General features: G+C 38.9%; 1 protein-coding gene across 9 annotated transcripts in view; it reads right to left on the bottom strand.

Moving 5' to 3' along the window:
* The window catches only part of ARID1B (AT-rich interaction domain 1B), a 325,355-nt gene that overhangs the window by 28,412 nt on the left and 274,405 nt on the right, over nt 1-22,538 (bottom strand). For 4 of the 9 annotated variants that reach the window (XM_027905001.1, XM_027905021.1, XM_027904985.1 and 1 more), the window contains 3 exons: nt 12,473-12,618; nt 4,776-4,885; nt 3,869-4,027 (listed from right to left, as the gene is read on the bottom strand). In XM_027905001.1, the coding sequence (XP_027760802.1) occupies nt 3,869-4,027; nt 4,776-4,885; nt 12,473-12,618 (415 nt within the window). Of the gene's footprint in view, nt 1-3,868; nt 4,028-4,775; nt 4,886-12,466; nt 12,619-22,538 lie in introns of all 9 variants that reach the window. The other 5 variants (XM_027904965.1, XM_027904974.1, XM_027904951.1 and 2 more) reach the window with 3 other exon arrangements.

Genomic DNA, 22,538 nt, shown 5'->3' on the forward strand with positions numbered 1-22,538 from the left:
TGGCTGTTTAAGAAAATCAGTTTAACTCTTTGCAACAAATATACTTTGTCAAAGTCTGGGTTGTTGTTTGTTTTTTTTTGGGGGGGGCGTGTAAAGGGGGAAGTAGGCAAGTCACATTGCTACTAATTTGATTTTGCGGTGAGAACAGATATATGATCACGCAGGCTTGAACAGCTGAAATGAACTGGAGCTACCCCACTACCAACTGCAGTAAGAAGTCACTCTACTACTCACTGGCATTAATTTTAATCTGACACTTTAGATGTCTCAGAACTCTAACAAAAATAAAGGTGGGAAATTTCAGCTTTCACCCAGAAAATTTTCTATGTGCTTATATTCTAACATATAAAGCAACAAAATAGTTTCTATTTCTCTTTTATGGTATTTCATGATTAAGAAACTTCAGATTTACCAGTTTTAGGATTTCATTTTTATATGTTAAGATTAATTTTTCAAATCCGATTCAGAACAGAAGGGAAACAGTTAAGAATTTTTCATTCTGCGTTTTTCTACGATACATCTCAAATGATGCTGCTTTTCAGCAGTGTGGCAGCAGGCTCTAAAATGACAGTATAATCTGAAAACTTTTCACAGCTTACAGAAGGTAAGAAGTGTTTCTTACTGTGTGAGCTTTCAGGTTGTCATGCTTTGTAAAATGGGTGCAATTTTCTTCTAAAATGAAATGTTAACCGTAGAAGAATGCACTGGAAGGAAGAATGCTATTCCTCAAGAGTAAAGATCTTTTTCTCTTCTCTATTTTTATAAATGTAAAAGTATAAAAATGACAGATGTGTGCAAGCTAGTCTACACACAAACAAACTTCAGTTTCACACGGGCAGGTTCAGCTGGAAGACCAAATTTGCCTATGGGGAAATATTAACCCTCAGAAAACAAGGGTTTGTAGGAGAATGATCCCACCCTTCAGGCAATGCTGGAGGATTACAGATCATGAGCCTGTCTTCTGTTAAGTTTGTTGATCATTTTGGTGATAAAGGAAAGCTATTCCAAGCCTGTGGCACATACCTTTATTGATTTAGTTGTATCCTACTCTGCCCTTAACCCCCAGCACTCTTCCACATGGTGTGTCTGGCCATGTTTAAATGGGTGATTAGAAACACTCCACTAAAGTATGTGGATACCAAAGCCAATTCCCATACTAAGTCTGTTGAACCCCATACTTTCTTTTCAATACACCTACCCCCCATTAAAACTGTATTATATACAGACCCTTGTATGGTGAGTCTGCAGAATCCTTCAGAACAACATGAATTTCTGTAGGAGTTCTTTTCACATGAAAGGCAGTGGGTAGTTGTTTCTGTACATATCTTTAAGCATCTATATTTATAGAACTATCTACCATTCACTTCCCCCACTTCAATGAAGAATTTGCCAATATTACATGTATTACATAGAACCCTTTTACTACAGAACAGAGTGTGCATACACAGGCAGCAAAAACTGTCCAAGTCCAAACTCTGGCAGAGGCTTTTGCAGGACACAATCCTCTATCAATATTTACTCCTGAAGGACTAGGCACACTCCTCACAGATAGCACCATGGAGGTGTAGTATTATTCAGGTGTACTCACTGTCATGTTCATGAGTACCTATGGACACTGAACAGCATTTTACGGGGTTTTCATAACCTACTGTTTTATTCATGTTGCAGTGACCCCGCACAGCTCACACCCATGCCTGAAATGTCTCTTTTAAAGAATTTTAAAACTACCTCACCTCACTGTCAGGGATGCACATTACATGCAAAATTTGCATGGTAGAAGTGTTCTTTTACTGATGTACCCAAAGAGGCCTCAAAATATTATGTTTAACAATTCCTTCTTCCCATTTTCTTATGCCTCTCTTCCACGCAAAACAGCTGACAGAGAGGATCCACTTAGCAGGATCACAGGGATACCCTGAAGTGAATCAGACTATTCACCCTTGCTTTTATCCTTTGCTGGAATGGAGAAGTTGTAGCACACGAAGCAGCTTTGGGATTTAATGAACCAATTCAGGCTGTTTTCAAGTGTAACGAAATGCCTGCAATCAATCATTCCACTCTGTGTCAGGCTGCTGTTGATGTCAGCGAAGTTATCCAATCCTGGCCTTCATAGGTAAAAAGGGACCAGCTCATTTACACCACTTGTTTTTCTATCCTTTCAAATCACTGTATTTATCCACACCTGTGTACTAGGAAGCTAACTGAAGCTTTTGGACAGAAGGACAGTCAGAAGAAATTGAAAGCAAAAACTTTCTTCATCTATTTTTTCCAATGCTATACTTTGGCATATTTACATGGAAAAATCTTCACACATGTTCAAGAGGGCTGCAGGATTTGCTATGGAGTTTATGCAATGAGCTCAGGAATGCACTGTTGTTTGCTATCTTTGTAGAGGAAGCACTTGATGTGTTAGACAACCTGTGCAATAACTCTCTTGTTTTCCTCCAGAAAACTGCCCAAACAAGCAATACCCAAACTATTCTTTACTACAAAGAAAACCAACAGAGTTTTTGGTATCATGCTTTCAGAAATGCTGTGAAGAAAAAGATGAGACTTTGTGGGAATAAATAACATCAGCTGCCTTCTGAGACTCAAAGTTGCTGTCAAATAAACATCCAAAGATTAAAGAGGTGCATTTCACGCCATGCTGCCCCTTTGTTCAGGGGATTCACCAGATGTCTGATTTTTGGATGGGTAGATCTTTTCCCCTCTGACTGGCCTTCCTCTGTTTGCCTTGATACACACTCTTCAACATATAACTTTGTAAAAATTTAGTTGTTTATCACTTTAACATTGGGGAAAATATCCTTTATATTCCACACAAGAATATGTTTATGTATTTTTCTGCAGAGAAATTACAATCATTAATACTTTTGATAAAAAGAAATAAGAGAGGAACAGCATATATATTTCTAATTAAAAACAAAACAAAACAAAAATGAGCAAGTAGACATTTTCTCCCCATAGACCGTATCAGCTCATGTCTTCATTCTCTCTTCCGTATATATATATAGATTTTCTATGTGTATATCTATAGATAGATAGATGATGAAATTCAGTTTTAGCTCCACATATCTCTGTCAGGTTTTTCTTTACAATCTGTATGAGAATGACTAAATATTATTCACCTAAAAACCAGTTTTCTAAAAATGTACAAGCATTAGGACCTTTTTTTCTACTCACAACCTGGTTATTTCAAAATAACCCAGTGAAGCGAATAGAAACAATTTTGGTTTAGACTGTGCCCTGATAGCCTAATGGCTGTATTTCCAGATACACAATTCAAAATTAAAAATGTTTCAAAAACATAAATGGCAGCTTTTTTGTCGTGCGGAGTCTATAATTTAACTTAGTTTCAGTAGGGGAGAAGATTTCTCGTTTCGTTTTGTTTTGTTTTGTTTGGATTTTTTTCCCTAAATAATCATAGTAAAGACAAGTGCAGCAACCAGAGTGAAGTCAGTTGTGTGAAGGAGTTTGGGCCCAGGAACAGAAATGGAATTGTCCTTAACAACACAGTCGGCATGCTTGGAAGCTGATGCATTATAGGAAGGACGTTTTCTTCACAACAACTGCTGTTTTACCAGACAGCACACTTGCATGATGCACGCAATTTTATTCTTTCTTATTTCAAAGTACTGTTGGGACAAATTTTGCCCTTGGATAAGCATGCTCAGGCCCCACTGAAGCCAGGCAGTGGAACTTACAGTCATGTGTCCGAGAGCAGAATTTGTACCCAGTCTTATAGAGAAAGAAAACTGTTTAGTGGATAAATAATGAAGAAAAGGAATTTACAAAACAAACAAGCAAGCATTAAAATATAATTAATTACAAAAAATAAACAAAAACCAAAAAAAACAGAGCCACTTACAGGGCTTGATGGAGTCTTTGGCCAGCCTGGGCTGCTAATGCTATCACTTTCATCTCCATGAAATGAGGAGATGCTAGCAGAGCTTGGGGACATTGGGGAAGGGACTGGCAGGTTGCCTGGGGTTGGGGGCTGAGAAATACCCTGAGAGCTGTAGCTATCCTGTGGTAGAGGAATAAAAAAAAATAATATGACAAAGGCAGGGCAAACTTTATTAAAAACAAAAAAAATACATCCATTTTAACAGACTGACCAATTTTTATATATAAAATATATATAAACAGAGAGACACATACAGAAAACACAGACATATATAAATATATTTATATATATATATAAAAGGTATTAAAACAACATTGTTAATTAGTATAATTTGGAAAGTTTGCTGGATGCTTGGCTAAAGTCACTAAGCCACCATGCTTACTTCAAGCTCACATGAAATGCTAAGCATGGGTTTCCCATTATGAAAGAAAGAAAAAAACCAAGCTGTTCACCTTATTTTATTAAATAAGGCAAGAAAGCAAAATATTAAAGTATGTTGCTGCTGCTGAGGCGGCCAAAACAGGAAGCTATAACTGAAGGCAGAGAAAAATGGCTGCAAGGATTAAAACCAGGCAAGACCCTTCTTTCCCACCCACCTGGCACAGCTGAATCCCCACGCAACTTTTGGCTTGGGATGCTTTGCCCCCGCAAGTTAAAATGCCGTAAGAACTAGTAACTTTCAGATCCACACAATGAAGGGGGAAAAAAAAAAAAGGAAAAAAAAAAAGAAACAAACAAATAGATTGCACGTGAATGGAAAGGCATGCAGGAAAGAACAGAAGTGGGTAGGCCAAAACCAGAAGATGAAGGACAACACAGCAGACTTCTGCGGGCAGAACCAACAATCACGTGCGGAGGTGGTAAATACCTTTGACTTGCTCTCGGGTTGGGGAGGTCCTTCTTCTTTGCCATCTGCTTTGAGAGGAAGGGGTAGTTTGGACTCACCAGGTGTCATCATATCTGCAAGACCCATAGGTGCTAATCGAAAACAGGAGAAACAGTTAAGCATGAATATGTTTGGCTTCATAGGAAAAAACACGCTTCCTTGCTGCAAGACTGTGGCGCCATGTGAAGGAGAGGTTTTCCCACCTCTGTCCTGTTATTCTAGCATCTGGAAACCTGGAAACCTCTTCAGTTGAATTGAGGAAATAAAAGAGAACGAACAAGGAGAGAATACGAGCACCATGCAACAAGAACCACCACCACTTTACAGAACAAAATTCATTCTTTGTGCTGCTGGTACTCTTCAACTGTCTCTGCATTTGACCACAACATTTTAAAAGAAAAAAAATGTATTTTAATTACTGCACTCTCTCTTTAGCAATAGACAAACGCAAATGAAAACAATACACATTTTGCTTGCCATGTTGAATCCAAGAAAAAGGCTGAATTTTCCAATTACATCTGTATTAAGGTTGGTGTCCAGCAGATAATTCCTGCCCCTACTGACTTCAATATGAATGGCTCAGCCTCTGTGACCCTTAGCTACAGAAATACAAGCTGTAAACCGTTCTCTGTTGGAGAACTCAGCACTCAACTTCCTTCCTCCTGCCAAAATGAGGTGGGACTATAATGAATGCACAAATGTCTTTCTCTGATAATGGCATGCAGTTGCTTCCCAGGAGTGTGAGGAGTTTAAGGGTTTTTTATTTGAAGATGCAAGTGCTAAGTATAGTATTATTGCTGCAGAGCTGCTGGGTTCCTGGATTTCTAGAAAGATGCAAGAAGAAACATCCAGATAAACAGACAGAAAATACAGGGCAGAGGAGATGCTAAGAGGTGCCATAACACTGAATCAATGCAAATAACCAGAGAACAGCAGCAAGACACCAGGTGATTCTTTCCCTGCTGAAAACCATGTGCACAGCATTTGTGAAACACTGGATTACCTTTCCTTTCTCTCCTTTTTCTAATCTCCCTCATGACCTTCTTTCAAAAAGGATATAAGATGATAAAAACACGAGACAGAATAACATACAAGACAATAAAAAGGAAAAAATACATATCCTAAATCTAAAAATTAGCATCATTGTCATTACCAGACTAGCGTGCTTCTCACAAAATGATAGTGCTGGCTTGCACTAGGCAGCAGGCACATTGCATAGCAAGCCAAAGATAGGAGGGGGAAAAGAAGCTTTAAAAATACTTCACAGATTGCCCACTACAAAATGATTATTGCACATATTCATGTATTACTATGTTTTAGAAAATAATTAGTTTTAATTACAGCAGTGAGAGCATGAGCAGGACTCTAGCGAATACTCTGGCAAGCTTTGCAGTGCTAATTTGCTAATATCTTTAGCATCACTGCAGGTTGAGACTCTGGGTCTGCCAAGAAAACCTACCCAGCCATGTGCCATGTGAGTTTACAACTGTATGCTCAATATTCAGCTTTGAGATGCCGGTGTTTTTCATGGGCACATTTTCTTGTTTTTTTCAAAGCACATTTGTAGCCCAATCAAGCCCTTAAAGTCATCACAACACATAAATCATAATTGAGATTTAAAAAAAAAAAAAAATTACTTGCAATACTTCAGACTTCAAGAATTGGAACAAAAAGCCTTTTACAAGTGATGCAGCTGCAGAGAAAAATCTATTGGGATCAGCTAAAAATGCTGTTATTTTTATGTATGTGTGTGAAATCTCAACAAAACATCCAGTCAATATGCTACTGGGAAGTCAGCATCCACTAAGCGTTTGATTTGTATGCATTTTGCCCTTATACTCTGTTGGGGCAGCTTGTGACCATTTTCAAGTGAAAAATGGCAGCCTAACATATTTTAGTTTTCAATTCCACAATCAAAAAAAAAGGTTATTTTTCTTTTGAGATTTCAAAAAAAAAAAATTGTATAAAATGGTCAAACATATGCCGTGGTCTGGTTTTAAACTGGGATGCAGAACTGTTAAACAAAATCCATTTTAGCAGTCAGCATATTCCACGCTGTGAAAGTGCTAAAAAAGAAGTCTTGGTTTTAGTTTCAAACCAACCAAAGATGGCCATTCCCCTCTAAAGCCATTTTAGAGAGGTAAAAAAAGGTGAAGTTAACAATCACACCTCTTCACCAGAATTCTGCATGTCTAAATCCTCTGATATCTGACCATTATCTAAGTTGGCACACTGTATTTCTTTTGCAAAGAATTTAAAAGTTGTGTCCACTCCTGGTTAGTCTTGTTTCCATCAGAACTCCCTTATGAATCTCTTTTCCAGAGAGGTTTAAGTTAACACCCCATGTAAAGGGCTAGTAAGTCCAGCCTGGAGATTACCACACATATTCTGACTGTATTAATCATGTTTAGAAATGTAAAAATACAGGTTCATTTTGGCTTTTGACTATTTCTTGCTGGCATATGCAAATACAACTATCAGGAATTGGAGACAATTATTAAAAAAAAGGAAAGTTTCCCAAATTTTGTTTAATTTTTTGTTCTAAATTATTTACTTCATCTACATTCTTTCTTTCCGCCTCTAAGAGGAGAACTGCAAGCATTTTACTAGCAAACTACAAGGCTGTCTAGTTTCCCTATAGTTTTTACCTAAGATGTTTCCACAGCTACTTTTCTATCTGCTGTTGAATTGCTGTTTCGTAACTTCTTGCAAACATACTCTCCAGCGATTTGCGAGCAGACATTCTTTCCCTTTTTTTAGCTAAGCGGTACAGTGAGAACATTGTTTTGACCCTTTCTGAGCAGTGAAATACTGTTATTGTCACGAAACTGCTAAAATAAGACATGGTCTCTTTCTACGCAGGTACTAATAATTCTTCATGTGAAGTGCAGACCTCAGGATAAAACACTGTAGAGAGGAGGGTAACAGGGAAAACTTGACTCGAACAGTGTTATGGCGTGCTGTGAACAGGTTTCAAGTACTAGCCTCTGGCTTATTATAAGAATTTAAGAGCTAGAATGATTTCAAAAAGCAAGTACGGGTCAAGGTCCTGAATTAACTATTCCATGCTGAATTTCATGTACTCAAAGGCAGATATTGACATGAGTAAAACTGCAGCAAAGTATTCTTTTTTTGCTAAAGGCTGCTCTACCAGTCCCAGAAGATGATGAAATACTGTAGGAGCAGCAATATACAAACATTGTTTTTCTCTTTATTGCTAGTGCAATAACAAATCATGCTCTGCAAAAGAGAATATTCTTTCCTTTGTAAGACATTCCTTTCTCCCTTCCATCCCTAGCACTATCCCTTTGCAGAAAAGGAAGAGAAGAAAAAGCAAAAGCAAAAAGCAGTGTATTTGTGACTGTGGAGTGGCAAAAGGATTCCCATTTCTTTTACGCCCACAGAGAAAGTGGAAGAGGGATAACAGCATTGCCTGATGTACTGCCAGGAATAGCCGATGCCCTCTGGGGAAAAGCACAGCACAGGGTGCTTGGGGACCTTATCTGAAGGGGATGAGATGGCCACCAGGGATCCCAGTGCTGCACCTCCTTTTTGCTGACCAAGTCTCATCCGAGAGATGACAAGTACAAGCAGTTTGGGACACGGGCATCTCTATGCCAGGAGTTGACTTGATTTACAGTCACACAGTGACCACTGGATCAAGGTCATCACCTGTTTGGTGTATAGGCGGTGGGGCACTACAGCTGTTACCAACTACTGACAACCCCCAGAAAGTTTATCTAAATGTGCATTAATAGCTCCTATGAAGATACACATTAGAGTGAAACAAATAGTGCAAAAAATGGAGGTTTCCATTCTTCAGAAAAATGCAACCAAGCTGCAAAATGGAGAAAATAAAGTTTCTAAAAAGTACGTCACACGCATAAATATGATTGCTTTTCCTATCAGAGGTTAATCCAAATAAATATGAATTTCAATGTATATAATAAGCTAAGTATTTTAATATTATTTCAAAGAACATACTTTAAATTCCTTTTGTGCAAATAACTTTTTCTAGAACTTCACGTTTTACGTAAAATAAAACATTGTTACAATTGTTTACAATGTTAAAAATTCATTGGCAATACCAATACCCAGAAAAAGGAAGGTTTCAGTAGGACAGAAATAGTGAAATTATGAAAGGATCCTTGTGGCAGTAAGGAGATTAATGCCTTCTTATTGGTTAGTTCACCTCCAGAGGTAGCAGAGATTGTGAATGCAACTTTCATGCAAGAATAATACCAAAACCTGTGAGATCCAAACTCTGTATTGCTTAATTTTAATGTTCACTAGAATTAACAGGGCTCACAGCACAAAATTATTTTATTTATGTTGGGGTTTGCAAGTTTCCTGTTTATTAGATGCATTTTTAAAGGTGGAATTTGAAAAATAGGGGGAGGGAATCTAAAATATAGATCTGGGAAACGTGAACTCATGTAATAAAAGGACAGTGGAGGTTACACAATTTTTCTGAATGGCAGTTTGTTCCATAATTGCAAAGGGATTCTGTCACCGCTTTCCTGAAGTTTTTTTTATTGTTATGGATGTGATACTCTTTCAGAAGAATCTGTCTTTGATCTCATAATTTCTGTGTTCCTAGACTGCTCTACATCAGCAGAAGCCGGTGATCTGCTGTTTGATCCACAGTCACTGTTAAAGTACCAGGATGTGGAACTGCAGCATGATTTCTTTTTTAAATGTGACAATAATTAAGGGGGGAAAAAAAGAATCAACTGGTAATAAGGAGTTATAACTCCTACTAAAAATGGGTGGCAAGACCAGAGTTAAACACAGTTGTACCAAAGTTCCAACACCATATGAAAATAATTCCATCAGTACCAGCAATCTTCCCCTGTTTTAGAGTAAGTGCATTTGATTAAAACAAATGTAAACAGAACCCACCTTCCTCCCTCATAACAGGCAACACAACTGCACTCTCCAAAACTCAGTCAACCAAGAAACTAACTTCTCCCTACTGCTTACCTTAGGTTTTCATTGGCCTCTAACTGAAAGCACAATTGTTCATGCTCAGTGTATAAGAGCAAGTTAACTAATGCCCACATTTAACTCCAGCAGCAGCCACTCAGCTGCATTTGTTTTTGGCCCTACACACGGACTGAAAACTGGTTTAGCTGACAGATGTGTGACTTTACAAAGTGGAGTGGGGAGAAAGGGGAAGCTCTAGAGTCAGATAGCTGAACTGATCTTCCTGTCACAGAAAATACTGTTTTCAAGCCCATAAGTAGGTATCACCTGTAAGTTTTCCACCTCATCAAATGCAGCACTAGAGCTGACCCTGAAGTGCTCTCCCAGCTCAAGGCATTATCATTTTAAGAGCTGTATTTACACTTGCCTTAAGCTCAGACTTTCATTTCTTTGACCCAAGCAGGAGGATGAGTCAGGATACAGGGAAATTAAGTATTCACACTGCATTTGCCCTCTGCAGTGTATTCACACCTAATTTTCTCGTTTTGGTGTTGTGTGTCTCCATCTCCTCCCCAATACCATCTCCTGGAGGCTGGCTCCATAAAGCATTCTAGATGCATGTCTGCTCCACAGACTAAAAGAGGTGCACTGAACTCCATTACTTCATCTCATACTTACTTTCCATTGGGTAATCTTTGAATTAATAAAACTGGAACAAAAGAAAACCTCACAAATGCACTGGCAGAAAAAACCCTGATAAATGTTTAAATTATTCAAAATCCAATATTTCAGAATGCATAACACAATAAAAAGAGTATGACTACCCCATACAAAAGACTGTTAGGATAAATGGTCTTGCACTGAACAGATTTCCACTGTATGAAATAACGAATGGCTGAATTATCTGAACAAAAAAACCCTCTGTGAATCTTCCTTTAAACTGGTTATTCCTTAGGAATATATAAATCTTCTTAGGCAGGGCACTCTGCCATCTGTTTGCTGTTGGTTATTTTTGCAGCTCTGGGGGCCAACGGAAAAGGGGAAAAAATTACTTCTGCTAATAGCAAAACAAAATTTATAGCACAGTTTCAATGCTCAGAAGTAATTTTATTTCAGCAAGCCAGACAAAACACATAACTACACAAACAGAACATAATATTACCTGGGACAGCTCTGGTGGGGGAAAAGCAAGCTATTATCTAATGGTCTTTTAAATAGCTTGTCCCTCTTCATCCAGATGGTGCAGTGTGTTGTCTGGACTAACCAATGGCTTCCAAAAAGCCTTTTTTTTTGGTCTTTTCTCTCTCTCTTTTTTTTTTTTTTTTTTTTTTTTTTTTTTTTTTTTTTTTTTTTTTTTTTTTTTTTTTTTTTTTTTTTTTTTTTTTTTTTTTTTTTTTTTTTTTAAATCTTACTGATTAGAAGCTTCCTTTCTGTTTCTTCTGTTCACTAAAACAGTAAGATATTATTTTTGAAATACGAGACACTGTTAAGTGTCTCCAGAGTTCCAGTGCAGAGGAAAGAAACTCTCTGGACATACTAGACGTTAGCATCTCACAGTGGCCATTTTCTTCCCAAGACGCAGAAACACATAAAATTGACAGGAAGGAAAGACAGGGGAAGAGGCAAAAGATGAAGAAATTAAACAGGCTAAGAAGAGTAGAGAAAAAGATACCGAAACACATGGTTTTGGTAAGATACAATTTAGGTAGTTAAGGCATTTCTAAAGTAATAGACAAAGGTAAAAACAACAACAACCAAGAAACAACATCATATTACCTTAGCACAACCTATTCAGCTTTCAGAAAAAATTTTAGAAATCCCAACATTTCAAAAAAGGATAATGTAATCATTAAAGCAGGCACAGAAACTCCATGACTGGAATAAGTATTTGGGAGGATCCACGTCAAGGTCATTGAAACTCCGTCTAAACACACCCCAATCAAAGAATTGATCTTTACTGAAGTATTATCTTGATGGAGGGTAATTGTTAGGAGTTCAAGCTGAATACGGACCATAAAGCACATTTGTGCAGAACTACATTCACCTGCCTTCAAAGTCATACACAAAGCCGCAAGCAATTCTAAACTCGTAAGTCATGATATGAAAGATAAATCCAGTTGCCACATTGAATATGCTTTTTTTTTTTTTCCAAAAGGAAGTTACGGTTAAATTGTATATACTGATATTTAAAGACGTAAATGAGGAAAACCCTATATGAATTTTGGAAACAGTAAATATGGCCTATGTTTTCCGAACAGAGTAATTATGTTAAGTGCTCAGCTTACAGCATCTTCAAGTCAGAGCAAGTGCACATCTCTTTTTTTAAATTACTGCCACATTAAATATCTAAAATTGCAACCTTAGGAAGTAAGACACTGAGAAGCAATAGCAGCCTTTTAGATGAGGTTATTCTCCTTCCCTCTCTTGCAGTCACATACACACAAATATACATATACTTGCTGGTCAACACCTACATCAAACTGAGTCCGAGTGTTGCTGGAACTGTTCAAAACACTCTGCTCATCTATGTGCTGTGCAAAATGACTTAATGAAAAATGTATGAGTTACATTAATTAAAAAAAAAAAAAAAAAAAGCGAACACCTTAGCCTAGTTTTGAATCGCTCCAAACCTCCAAACCACCTAAGAGGGACGAATCAAATGAAGAAGGATGTTCCTGTGCCACCAGTCCAGGGCTGATGCTGTAAAGCAGATTTATGGAGGAAGGTCACTGCTGAAAGTTACTCACCATTACCTGTTGAACTGTTCACCATGTTAGGTGCCATGCTGTAAGGAGGAGCCTGCGGGTTCATCAAGCCAGAGCTGTTGTTCATTGGCTGAGTGTAGGGGGAGCTGGATCCCATAATACCACTCTGATTCATGGCAGGAAAATTGCCTTGCCTAGGAGAAGAAAGCACACATACAGTGTCTCATTACGCACCTCACTGCTGGAGATGCTGTGGTTTGTCAGAGAGTACATCTCCTATTGTTTGCAAACAGCTGAGGAGAAAGCACGCAATTAGTTCATTTTACCAATATAGGGAGCTTTGAATTAGTCTTGAACAAGTTCTATCTGAGATAGAACTGAAGACTATTCAAGAGAGGTATAGTGTCATTCTATGCCACTATCCATCAGCAGAAAAATACAACTCATATTATTCACCTACAGGAGACAGCAATGTGATTAGGAGTCAAAATCAGAACCTAGCATCGGCATAAAAAAAAAAAATCCAGTGAATTTGACCATGTAATAGCAATCCTTACCTGCCATAGCTTAACAAACAGTGAAATGACCAGAAGAAAAATGGGTACCACAGACTAAGTTTCTGATTCCTATATGTGATGTTATTGCACTGAACACAGTGTTCATTTGTACATGCCACCTATGTCCAATCTTTCATACTACACTTTGCTGAAACAGTAAACCTCAGCAGTACTATTTTGGTTTTGAATATTAATCACATATTTTAAAAATGTTTTTATAACTGAGACTTACATTTATCTGACAAACTGGTGTAAACTAAGCCCTTACATGTTCGGATGTGAAGATCTTCAGACTAAATATTTTTAAGTATCTAAGTGTGCTTGGTACTTGATTTGTCAAATTCTATAGATTAATTGAGGCACAATGAAGAAAACAGTCCAATCCAAGTAAGCCGAATAGTCCAATCTAATGCATGATTCAACTTAAAAAATAACCTTTTATTCTTTAAATCATCAAACAATTACCTACCTTTTTCTTAGTATAGTTGAAGGCAGCACATATTACAACATTTATAAGGGTAAGGCTCATACATATAAAATCATATATATAAATAAAACCCCATGCAAAAATATACTTACTTCTATATTCATAGACAACATAGGAAAATACAAAACTCAGACCTGTTTCTTTAGTGTACCCTCTGTAAATGCTGTTTTTCCAAATAAAAGAAACAAGAAAGTAACCACCCCTTTACATAGCTTTAGTATCTGTCAGCTTTTATTTCCTTACAAAACTGAAGCATTTAATGCTATTCTACAAGCAGGGAAAGCTGCACGTCCTGATAGCAAGATGGAAGTTTTGGTATAATTTCTAGTTTTAATTATTATTCAGTATTCAAACAAAAAAGACAACACCTAAACCAAGAACCCTCAGTAACTTCAGTGGCTTTTTGTCTTTTCAAAACTCATGGCAGATTCTTAATGCACTTGGTAGGAACAGATTTCTTTTTTAGGAGGTACAGGAGAAAGACCATTAAAGCACTATTTGGCCTAATTTTTCTTGACACATTGTGAATTTCTTCAGAGGAAAAGAGAACGTGTTATCTAAATAAAGCATCTTTTTCCAAGTCAGTTTTGTCCTTTGCTCTCTGAAGACAAACTTTTCTTCACTCTTGCAAAGAGGCAAAGGCTTTCTTTTGATATGAAGGAGACAACTGCCACACAATGTCATTTCCCTGATGAAGCTTGCAACGAGAAGTGGAGGGAAAAGATTTAAAATGCATGGTGGTGCAATGCTCCAAGGGAAAATTACAAAGGGAAAGGAAAAGAGCAGAACCATTTGGCAACAACTTTAAAAGATTTCAGTCATACAATCAAGCTTTTCTTATGTAAATACTGTATCTCAAACATCCCCACCCCCCTTTTTTAGCTGAAAATTGCTGTATTTCAACACATGCAGTTAACTGAAAAATTCTTTCTATGCTGGATAAGCAAGATCCTTTCTGTTGCTGGATAAAGTTGCTAGTGAAGATGGAAAAATGTGCAAGTTTATTTTTACACTTTAAAAAAGAAGTAATAGATTTTGAGAGGTTCTTTTATGGAGTAAGGTTAGGATTTTGGAAAAGGCAAGTCTCTACAGGTACCTATCTCTTCGATGTCCTTTTGCTTTAAAAATACACAGGAGATATGCACCTTGCAGGTACGCTGAAATTGCTCCTTACCTACTAATATTTCAATACTATTACTTTCTATAGCATGTGTATCTTCTAAGCTGTGGGGTTGTTCGTTGTTTCAAACTGAGGTACAATCTATTTCATGTTATCCACTATGGACATCAATCTCAACTGTAGCTCGTGAAAGCATACTGCTGTACAGCAGCTTTAAATCAAAAAGTAGGAAACTGTTTCCAGCTTAGACGGAAAGAGGAAATTAAATAAAAAGAATACACTAGCTCTGGCCAGGACAGCAAGAAAACAACTGAAGTCTAAAAAAATTGCTTCTGTACCCAGAAGGACCTGAATGGCAGAATCTAATTCTGAAATTTCATCTGGCAAGGCAATAACTATCCCTTTCATCCTCCCATGTAATGCCACACTTGGAACGGACACAGCTCTCCATCTCTGGAAAGAGCCCAGCAAGAGAAAAGACTCAGCACCATCCTTGGCAGGACTTTGCCCTTCCCCAGCCCCCTATCGAAGCACTGCCCTCAATACGCATGAGCAAATTCAGTAATGCTGAAAGGACATCCTGTAAGAGTAAATGTTATTTTATCCTGAGACTGGGTGCAGTGAGCAGTACAGAGCAACTCCACATATTATTTTGCTCTATGATGGCTTGGAATGGAAAGTTTCTTTAGGGAGAAATAATCAGGTATTACTTCAGCCTTTAATTCTCACTCCACAGTGGGCGTCCTTTGAGTAAAGACTGCCGACTGTGACAAATTGTGCTGCATCAGTGCTATAATATGAAGTGGAGTCCATTAAGAACTGAGCTGAGATCACCAAACTCATTTTGATTAACCTCCAGGTCACTAAACACTTATAAATATGTTACACAGCAGCTGCTAAACATATTTATATATGCTTAAGGTCACAGCATCATCTGTTGGTTGTTGGACTTAAGTCAAAAATCTTATGTTTCCTTCTGTGCTGCTTTTAGTAAAGGCATATCCAACATCCTATTTAAGAAGTAGATATCTCAAGGCATAGTACCAGACTCTCTCCTACATCTCCCAATTCTCTCCTCCATTCTTCTGTGTCACTAAATAAAAATCAAGTATTTTAAAAATGGGTTGGTGTACACGTAGTGACATCTAATGGCAAAAATTCAACTGACCGGCTATGAACTCTATAGCAGAACAAATGCAGTTAAGTACACAATTTTACAATATTTGCCACACAAACACAAAGGGCTGGGTTGCTTAGGGATGCTGCAATTAGGAATAATAGGAAGAAACTAAGAAAAGAAGCACTTATGTTGAATATAATGAAAAGATGTCTTCACATGTGATGCAGTTACCCACCCCGGGAATGAAGGAACCCCCAGTACTCAACACTTCTGCACACAGGCAACACATTACAAAATGTACTGGTCAAAGAAATCCTGCACTGCATATGAACTAGATGACTAGAAGACAATATTTTGATCTCAGATTATGTATTTTTCCCCATTTAGAGGAAAAAGCAGCCAAGTCAATACGAATTTAGGATTACGCTATCAATTTAAGCACAGTATCTAAACCTACACATTTCTTTTTTTCTGCTCTACCGCTACAAGTAGATTTTCAAGCATTCAGCAAATGGAAGAGATTAAAAGTGGGAAGGGGGGAATCTACTTGCTTTCTGTGGTTTATTTACTCTGTTGACAACTTAGCAATGCACAGCACTTGCATAATTCCAGAGCCAGTTGTTATGCTTGAGGAAAGGGCTGCCACCTCAGGGGACCTAGGCAGGCTGGAGGAATGTGCTGACAGGAACCTTATGAAAGTCAACAGGGACAAGTGCAAGGTCCTGCATCTGGGAAGGATGAGCCCTTTGCAGAGGTGCCAGCTGGGACTTGACTAGAGGGGAGAAGCTTTGCGGAAAAGTCCCTGGGCATCTTGGCAGATGGAGCTGCGCGTGAGCCAGCAGACTGCCTGGGCAGTAAAGAGGGCCAACAACATCTTGGGCTGCGTGACAAGGTGCAGAGCTGGGAGATGGAAGAAACTGATCATTACCTCCTTCCTCAGCACTCATTAGACTACATCTAGAGTATCGTGTCCAGTTTTAGATGTCCCAGTAAAGAAAAGGTGATGATAAACCAGAGTAAGTTTATCAGAGGACCCCTTAGATGGTCAGGGCTTGAGCACTCATCCTAGAGGGGTTGAAGCAGGACTGTTCAGCCTGGAGCAGACACAGCTGTAGACAGGAACCTACTAAAGCTGTCCCCTAGCACGTAAAATTTGGTCAGCAAGAAGATGAAGCTGGGCTTTTCACAATGGGGCACAGTGGGAGGACTATACACACTGGGCAAGAGTTAAAACACTTCAAGTTCAGACTGGATTTACCCCATGAAAACAGTCAGAAATTAGCTCTGGTGGCCCAGAGTGGTTGCGAAATCTCTGTCCTTGGAGGTTTTGAAGACCCAACAGGATAAACCCCTGAGATCTAAGCTGAGCCTGATGCAGAAAAGGTTGGACTACAGACCTCTTGAGGTTTCTTCCAGCTTGAATGATCCTATGATCCTATCAGCCTCATTGTGCTGCTGATAGTCTGGTATACTACTGGGTCCAAAATACAACTGATCAAATTCAAAACATTTCCTTTTAAGAAGGTCCTGTTCTGCTCTTTTTTTCCCCTTCATTTGCAATCTACCCAAAGCTTAATCTGCACTTAATCTCTTTTCTCTGCAAACCAGTAGCATCAGATCTAATTGTGTCTTCTGAGCTAACGCAGAAGTCCATGTTTTTAAAAAGAGATGTCATGCAAGATCTGGTCATCGTTAAAAAGCCAAACAAAGAAATTGTAAGAAAGAAGAGCACTGAGAATACAAAGGAGTACATGAGTAATAATAGCTGCCGAGCAGTGTCTCTTATACTGAGATGTCTTTCTTTAATTGGACCTGAAATCCACAGTAAGTTCATGTGTTGTCTTTGACTGCTACACAGTAGTCACTCTACAAGCCCTTGCACTTCATACTTGCTGATATATGACTTAGTACCTCTTCAGTGTTGTCACCTGATGCAAGATTTTTACTGTCATCTTCCTCCCTCCTTATTGAACAGATATGAATTAACTACAAAATTGAGTTCAGAGGTAGGTGTGGTTTAGCTGTGGACAGAGACAGAAGTGGATTGTGCTTCTCAGCAAGACAAGAAATTAAGACACAACTTCTCATATGGAAACATGTCAAAGCTCAGGTTTTTGCTGTGTGCAGAGGGATCAAGTTCTAGAACTCTCTGTGGATTTCCTAAGAGGCATCTGACACTTTGTGCTCTCCTCTCAATCTGCAACACTGGAGCAAAGCCCTTCCTGCCATCAGAAAAAAATGATCCAGCCTCTATAATGAGCCTTGTGGCAGCCTGACCACAGCAAGCAAGTAAAGCATGGAGACATGTAGGGAACAGCTTTCAGAGGTAGAGAGTCTAGAAGGGAAGGAGGTGAGGAGAGTCTGGGGCAGAAAAGATGGAAATGAAGGGGATAGATGGAAATTAGAATGAAAAATGGTTGGGAGCATCCTCATTAGGTGCCAAAGGTTTTTACAGCCAGGAGGATGATGGGTGCTCAGGAGAAGGGAGATGAAACAGAGATGGGGGAGGAGGAGGGAGGAACATACAGAATGCTGCTACTCCCAGGGTAAAAACATAGGTTTAGGTCCCTTTAGCACAAGTGGGACCTCTTAGCCAGATACGCCCGAAAGGAGGAAGGAAGGGATACATAGGGAAGCTTCAAAGCAGGGTGCTACAAGAGATGTGCCATTCCACAACTCCTCAGCTCGTGCACCCTGTCATGAGGTAGGGCCAGGCTCTGAGGCAGCCACTCTGGCCAAATGCTGGGTGAGACCCAGTCCAACAATGTGGCACAGTGGGGCAATGCTGAAGGAGTTACAAGGATGAGAGCTGGGATGGGGCACACAGCCTAAGTAGGGAAGAGGGAAGAGGCGGCACTTAGTTACACTGCACATATCCTACTGGTCGCCAACTTGCATGTTAGTGAGGCACTTCTGCACTGTGCTTCTCAACACCTGCCACAGTACTCAGGTTATGTAGGGATTTCTCCCACTTATCCTGCCCTAGGCACTGGATCTGAAAAATTATCCTGTTACTGTGACCTGGCCACCTGAGCAATCGGCTGGCGAAAAAAAATGGCCCACAAGCTTGCCATTTCTGCTCCAGATCTTTAACCTACATCAGTTTTGCAGCAAATGCACTACAGCACCTCAGGGGAGTAATTTGTGTAAACATTTTAAAAGGAACATTTTTTCTTTTAATGCTGACACACTGCTAAGGTGGCTACTTGATTACAAACTGTGAAAATGACTGAGTTAGGCTGCACTCACAAATCACAGTGTACTGACCAAATTGCCCTGTGCTTATCTGTGCCAGGTCTGCAGCATGACAATATTTCCTCTCTCTTTTAAATGTCAAAGTATGATTTGGGGGGTTGTTATTTAAACACACTGACCTGCACAATAACCAGAAGTACTTTATTTAAATCTATCTTGAGCTGGGACTAGCCTTAAGCGCTTATAATCTGTCACACTTTGACACCAAATGGGTTATTATAATGAGAGTAATTCAGAAGTGAGACCTGTGAATGCTTTCTCCCTGGAGAATTTACACATAAACATGTGCAGGCAGATACATATGCTCTTTTGTTATGGATTTTCCTTCTTGCTACATTATGGGTTTCCTTGGAGAAATGAAACCATTTCTGTCATCAGGGGATATGGGAGAACTGAAGGAGGAAGAATAGAGCAAGGGAAAATAACCCCAACATTGCTTACTTTGACTGAAAGTTCACTGGCGCATCAGCTCCGTTAGCAAAGGCCAAGATACACAAAACCTGAATATTGGCTTGAGCAGCTATAAAATGGCACTGAAGGCAGTTCCCATGAGAATAAAACAAACAAATTTAGGATCACTACATGTGAAAGTGAAGTATCCTCTTCTAGTTAGCTGCTACTATCAGTGTACTAGCCTGGACTTGCATGTCCTCCTCTGTTCAGTGGGGAAGCTTGCCAATTAAAATAAAACTTTGGAAAAGCAACCATAAAAGCTGGTGACATGAAAGGTATTACGTTTGCCACAAGATTTTTTTCCAGTTTTTCAGGTTAGAAGAAAAAAGAAAATTTTACAGTTGTGCATGTGTATGGGGAAGCTGAAGCTCCAAAATGCACTGACACTGACAAAGCACTGGGAAACATAAATGAAAAAGCATCCAGATTTGTTCTGAGATGTGTGCGTGAACGTGTGTCTGCTGACATCAGGCACACAGAACCAACACAAAACTGTTCTTCTCAGCAACCAGGCCTAAATGGCAATGCTAAAATGGGAATAATTTTCTAGCATCATAATTATGTGATAGTGCAAAACGCCTTGTAATCCTCTGCAGTCTGAGTACACTGCCTGCTTTCTTCGTCTGGCTGATCTAAAGATTATTGTGTAAGATACTTTTTGAAAGAATAGCAGAAATAGCCTTTCTAAATATATTATTTTTCCTCTGATTACACAAATACTTGTGCCTTTAGCATCATTACCATTACTTAGACTTTGCTAATAAACAGTCAAGGAGGGAGGAGAAACTTAAAAATTAGTTGTTCCTACCACACTGATTCAATGCTGAACCGCTAAGAAAAGCAGTCACAAAAACTTACTGTTTGTTTACAAGCTATTGTCATCACATTAACCCTTTTTCCAGTGAAAACATCTGCCCAATGGGCTACCTATTTGGTAGTCATTTAAAGCCCAGCAAAATACAGGAATGTCACACCACATCAAACACTGGAAGAACAACATCAGAGGCACATGTAATTCACGAGTAATGATGCTAATAACAACACAACTACACAACATTTGTACAGCTGAATGCATGCTGAGATCAGAATAAATCTCCCTATCCCATTTTACAGATAACAAAAACTGAGGAAGAGATCCAAGATTAATAATGGTCTAAAATACAGCCAGAAGAATAATAAAGTAAAGTAGTTGAATACAGTGAGGAAAATATAGCACAAGCCTGTAAAACGAAAAAATCCTTAACTTCATTTGATTCTAATGACAGAAGGGTGTGTGACTGAAAAACATTTAGTGATAGTGAAATACTGTAGGAGTTTTCTTTTTTCTTGTTTGTCTGTTTTTTAGGTTGAAACTATTTGATTTTGTTTTTATAAAGTTCTTTTTGTGTTAATAAAGTGTTTATGGTCTGAATTTCATGGTGACCACAGTGTTTGGTCCCCACTCTTCAAACCCACAGGGAATCCCTGAAATGCCTTTATTGCATAGCATTCTTAGAAGTGCAGTGACACCTCCATATTTTTATTTATTTGTGTAAGACCAAACTAAGCTCTCAGTACTCAGTTTAACCTGTACTGGACCAATACAATTTATCTAATGCTGTGTGACAAAAAACACAGAACTACTGAAAAGCAGGCCAAGTCAAATGGCTTGTAATCCCATCGAAGCTCTGCTCCTGGTCACCTCTGCCTACCCTCTTGACAAGGTGGGTTTTTACAGCAGCTCTAACAGCAACTGCTTGCACAACTGTCCCCAGCAGACATGATATCTGAACACTGGGGAGATACCTTTCTTTGCCCAAGTGGAGTGTGCGATGGGTAAAAGAGGGCTGCTGTAATCTGCCCAGGAAGCAGAGCATGAATGAGCTGGGTTTATAGGGAAAAAAGGAAAATTGCCCTGTATGCCATGACAGAGTCAATTTGAACCAGAATGCCAAGAAGGGTGATTTAGCCTAGTGTGACTTGATATCAAAATGGGAATGACTCATATGACTCTCACTACGCACCTTCTATTTTTGTGCATGTTTATAAATAGCTATATTAAAAAGTCGGAAGGCCCTATGAACTCTCTCCCAGAAAGATTACTTGAAAGTGGGTAAGAGTCTGTTCCCAGCACACGAACAGCCAGAAGGTCACCAAACCGTGGTGCTAAAAAGCTATAGGAAATCAAGGACACACCGTCTGTTTCACTGACTCAATTTCCTGTGGTGGGACACTGCTTTGGGAGAGGCTCAACCCCTGAGTCCCTTCTCTTCTACGTGGGGATGCTGCACCTCACTCCCTCCTTACCATGTCCAGTCACGTCCTCACACTGCTTTTGAGCACCACTGCAACTCCACAGAGCTCACTGTGCTGGCAACCAACTGAAAATCTAATAAAATCCTGATCATTTCATGCCAGCTCTTCAGTGTATCTTTTCATAGTAAAATGTCATCTGGTTGACAGCAGCACACACTGTGAACAACTATGCATGTGCAGCAGCATGGCAAGGAAGTTCTCCAAAGGGATTTCCCAACAGGCACATTTTTACTTACCTATCTTTGCCCAATAGCCTGGAGCAGTTATATGTTATTTGATACTATTACCACCACTATTACCATCAGTCTCAGCTCTTTGGCACACCAGACAGTTTCACAAGAGCAATGTGGTGCATATGTCACCACTGTTTCAGCTGGCTCTTCACCTTTGGCTCAGAAGGTATCTGAAACCTATTGTAACAACTGCAACAGGGATTTAATGTGTTAGTAAGATTGCTAGCCATCATTAAAAAAACTCACTGCTGTTATGCTACTAAGTAATATGCTTCTTACAAGATTACTTATATGTACAGCTAGAACCGACGTTCCCATCTGAACTCATCAATAAAGTGAACGGTTCTTCCCACTCATATTTCCCCATGTATCACTGCTAAAAAAAAATAAATTGTTTATTTTTCTCTCAAATACCACCACTATAAACAACATTGTAAAACAATCTAAAACCTCAAAACCGCTTTAAAACCTGAAATCTTCCTACCATTTTTTATGTCTCTACCTGTCAAAAAAATCTTAAGCTGTTCAATCAGTCTTGTGCTTGCACAGTGTATGTGCCAAATCACACAGACCAGTCAAAGAATTAGTTTTCTT

This window comes from Empidonax traillii, unplaced genomic scaffold (genome assembly GCF_003031625.1).
Source record: "Empidonax traillii isolate 1590-97213 ecotype Southwest subspecies unplaced genomic scaffold, ASM303162v1 scaffold24:size2376012, whole genome shotgun sequence".
In the NCBI taxonomy this organism is placed as follows: domain Eukaryota; kingdom Metazoa; phylum Chordata; class Aves; order Passeriformes; family Tyrannidae; genus Empidonax; species Empidonax traillii.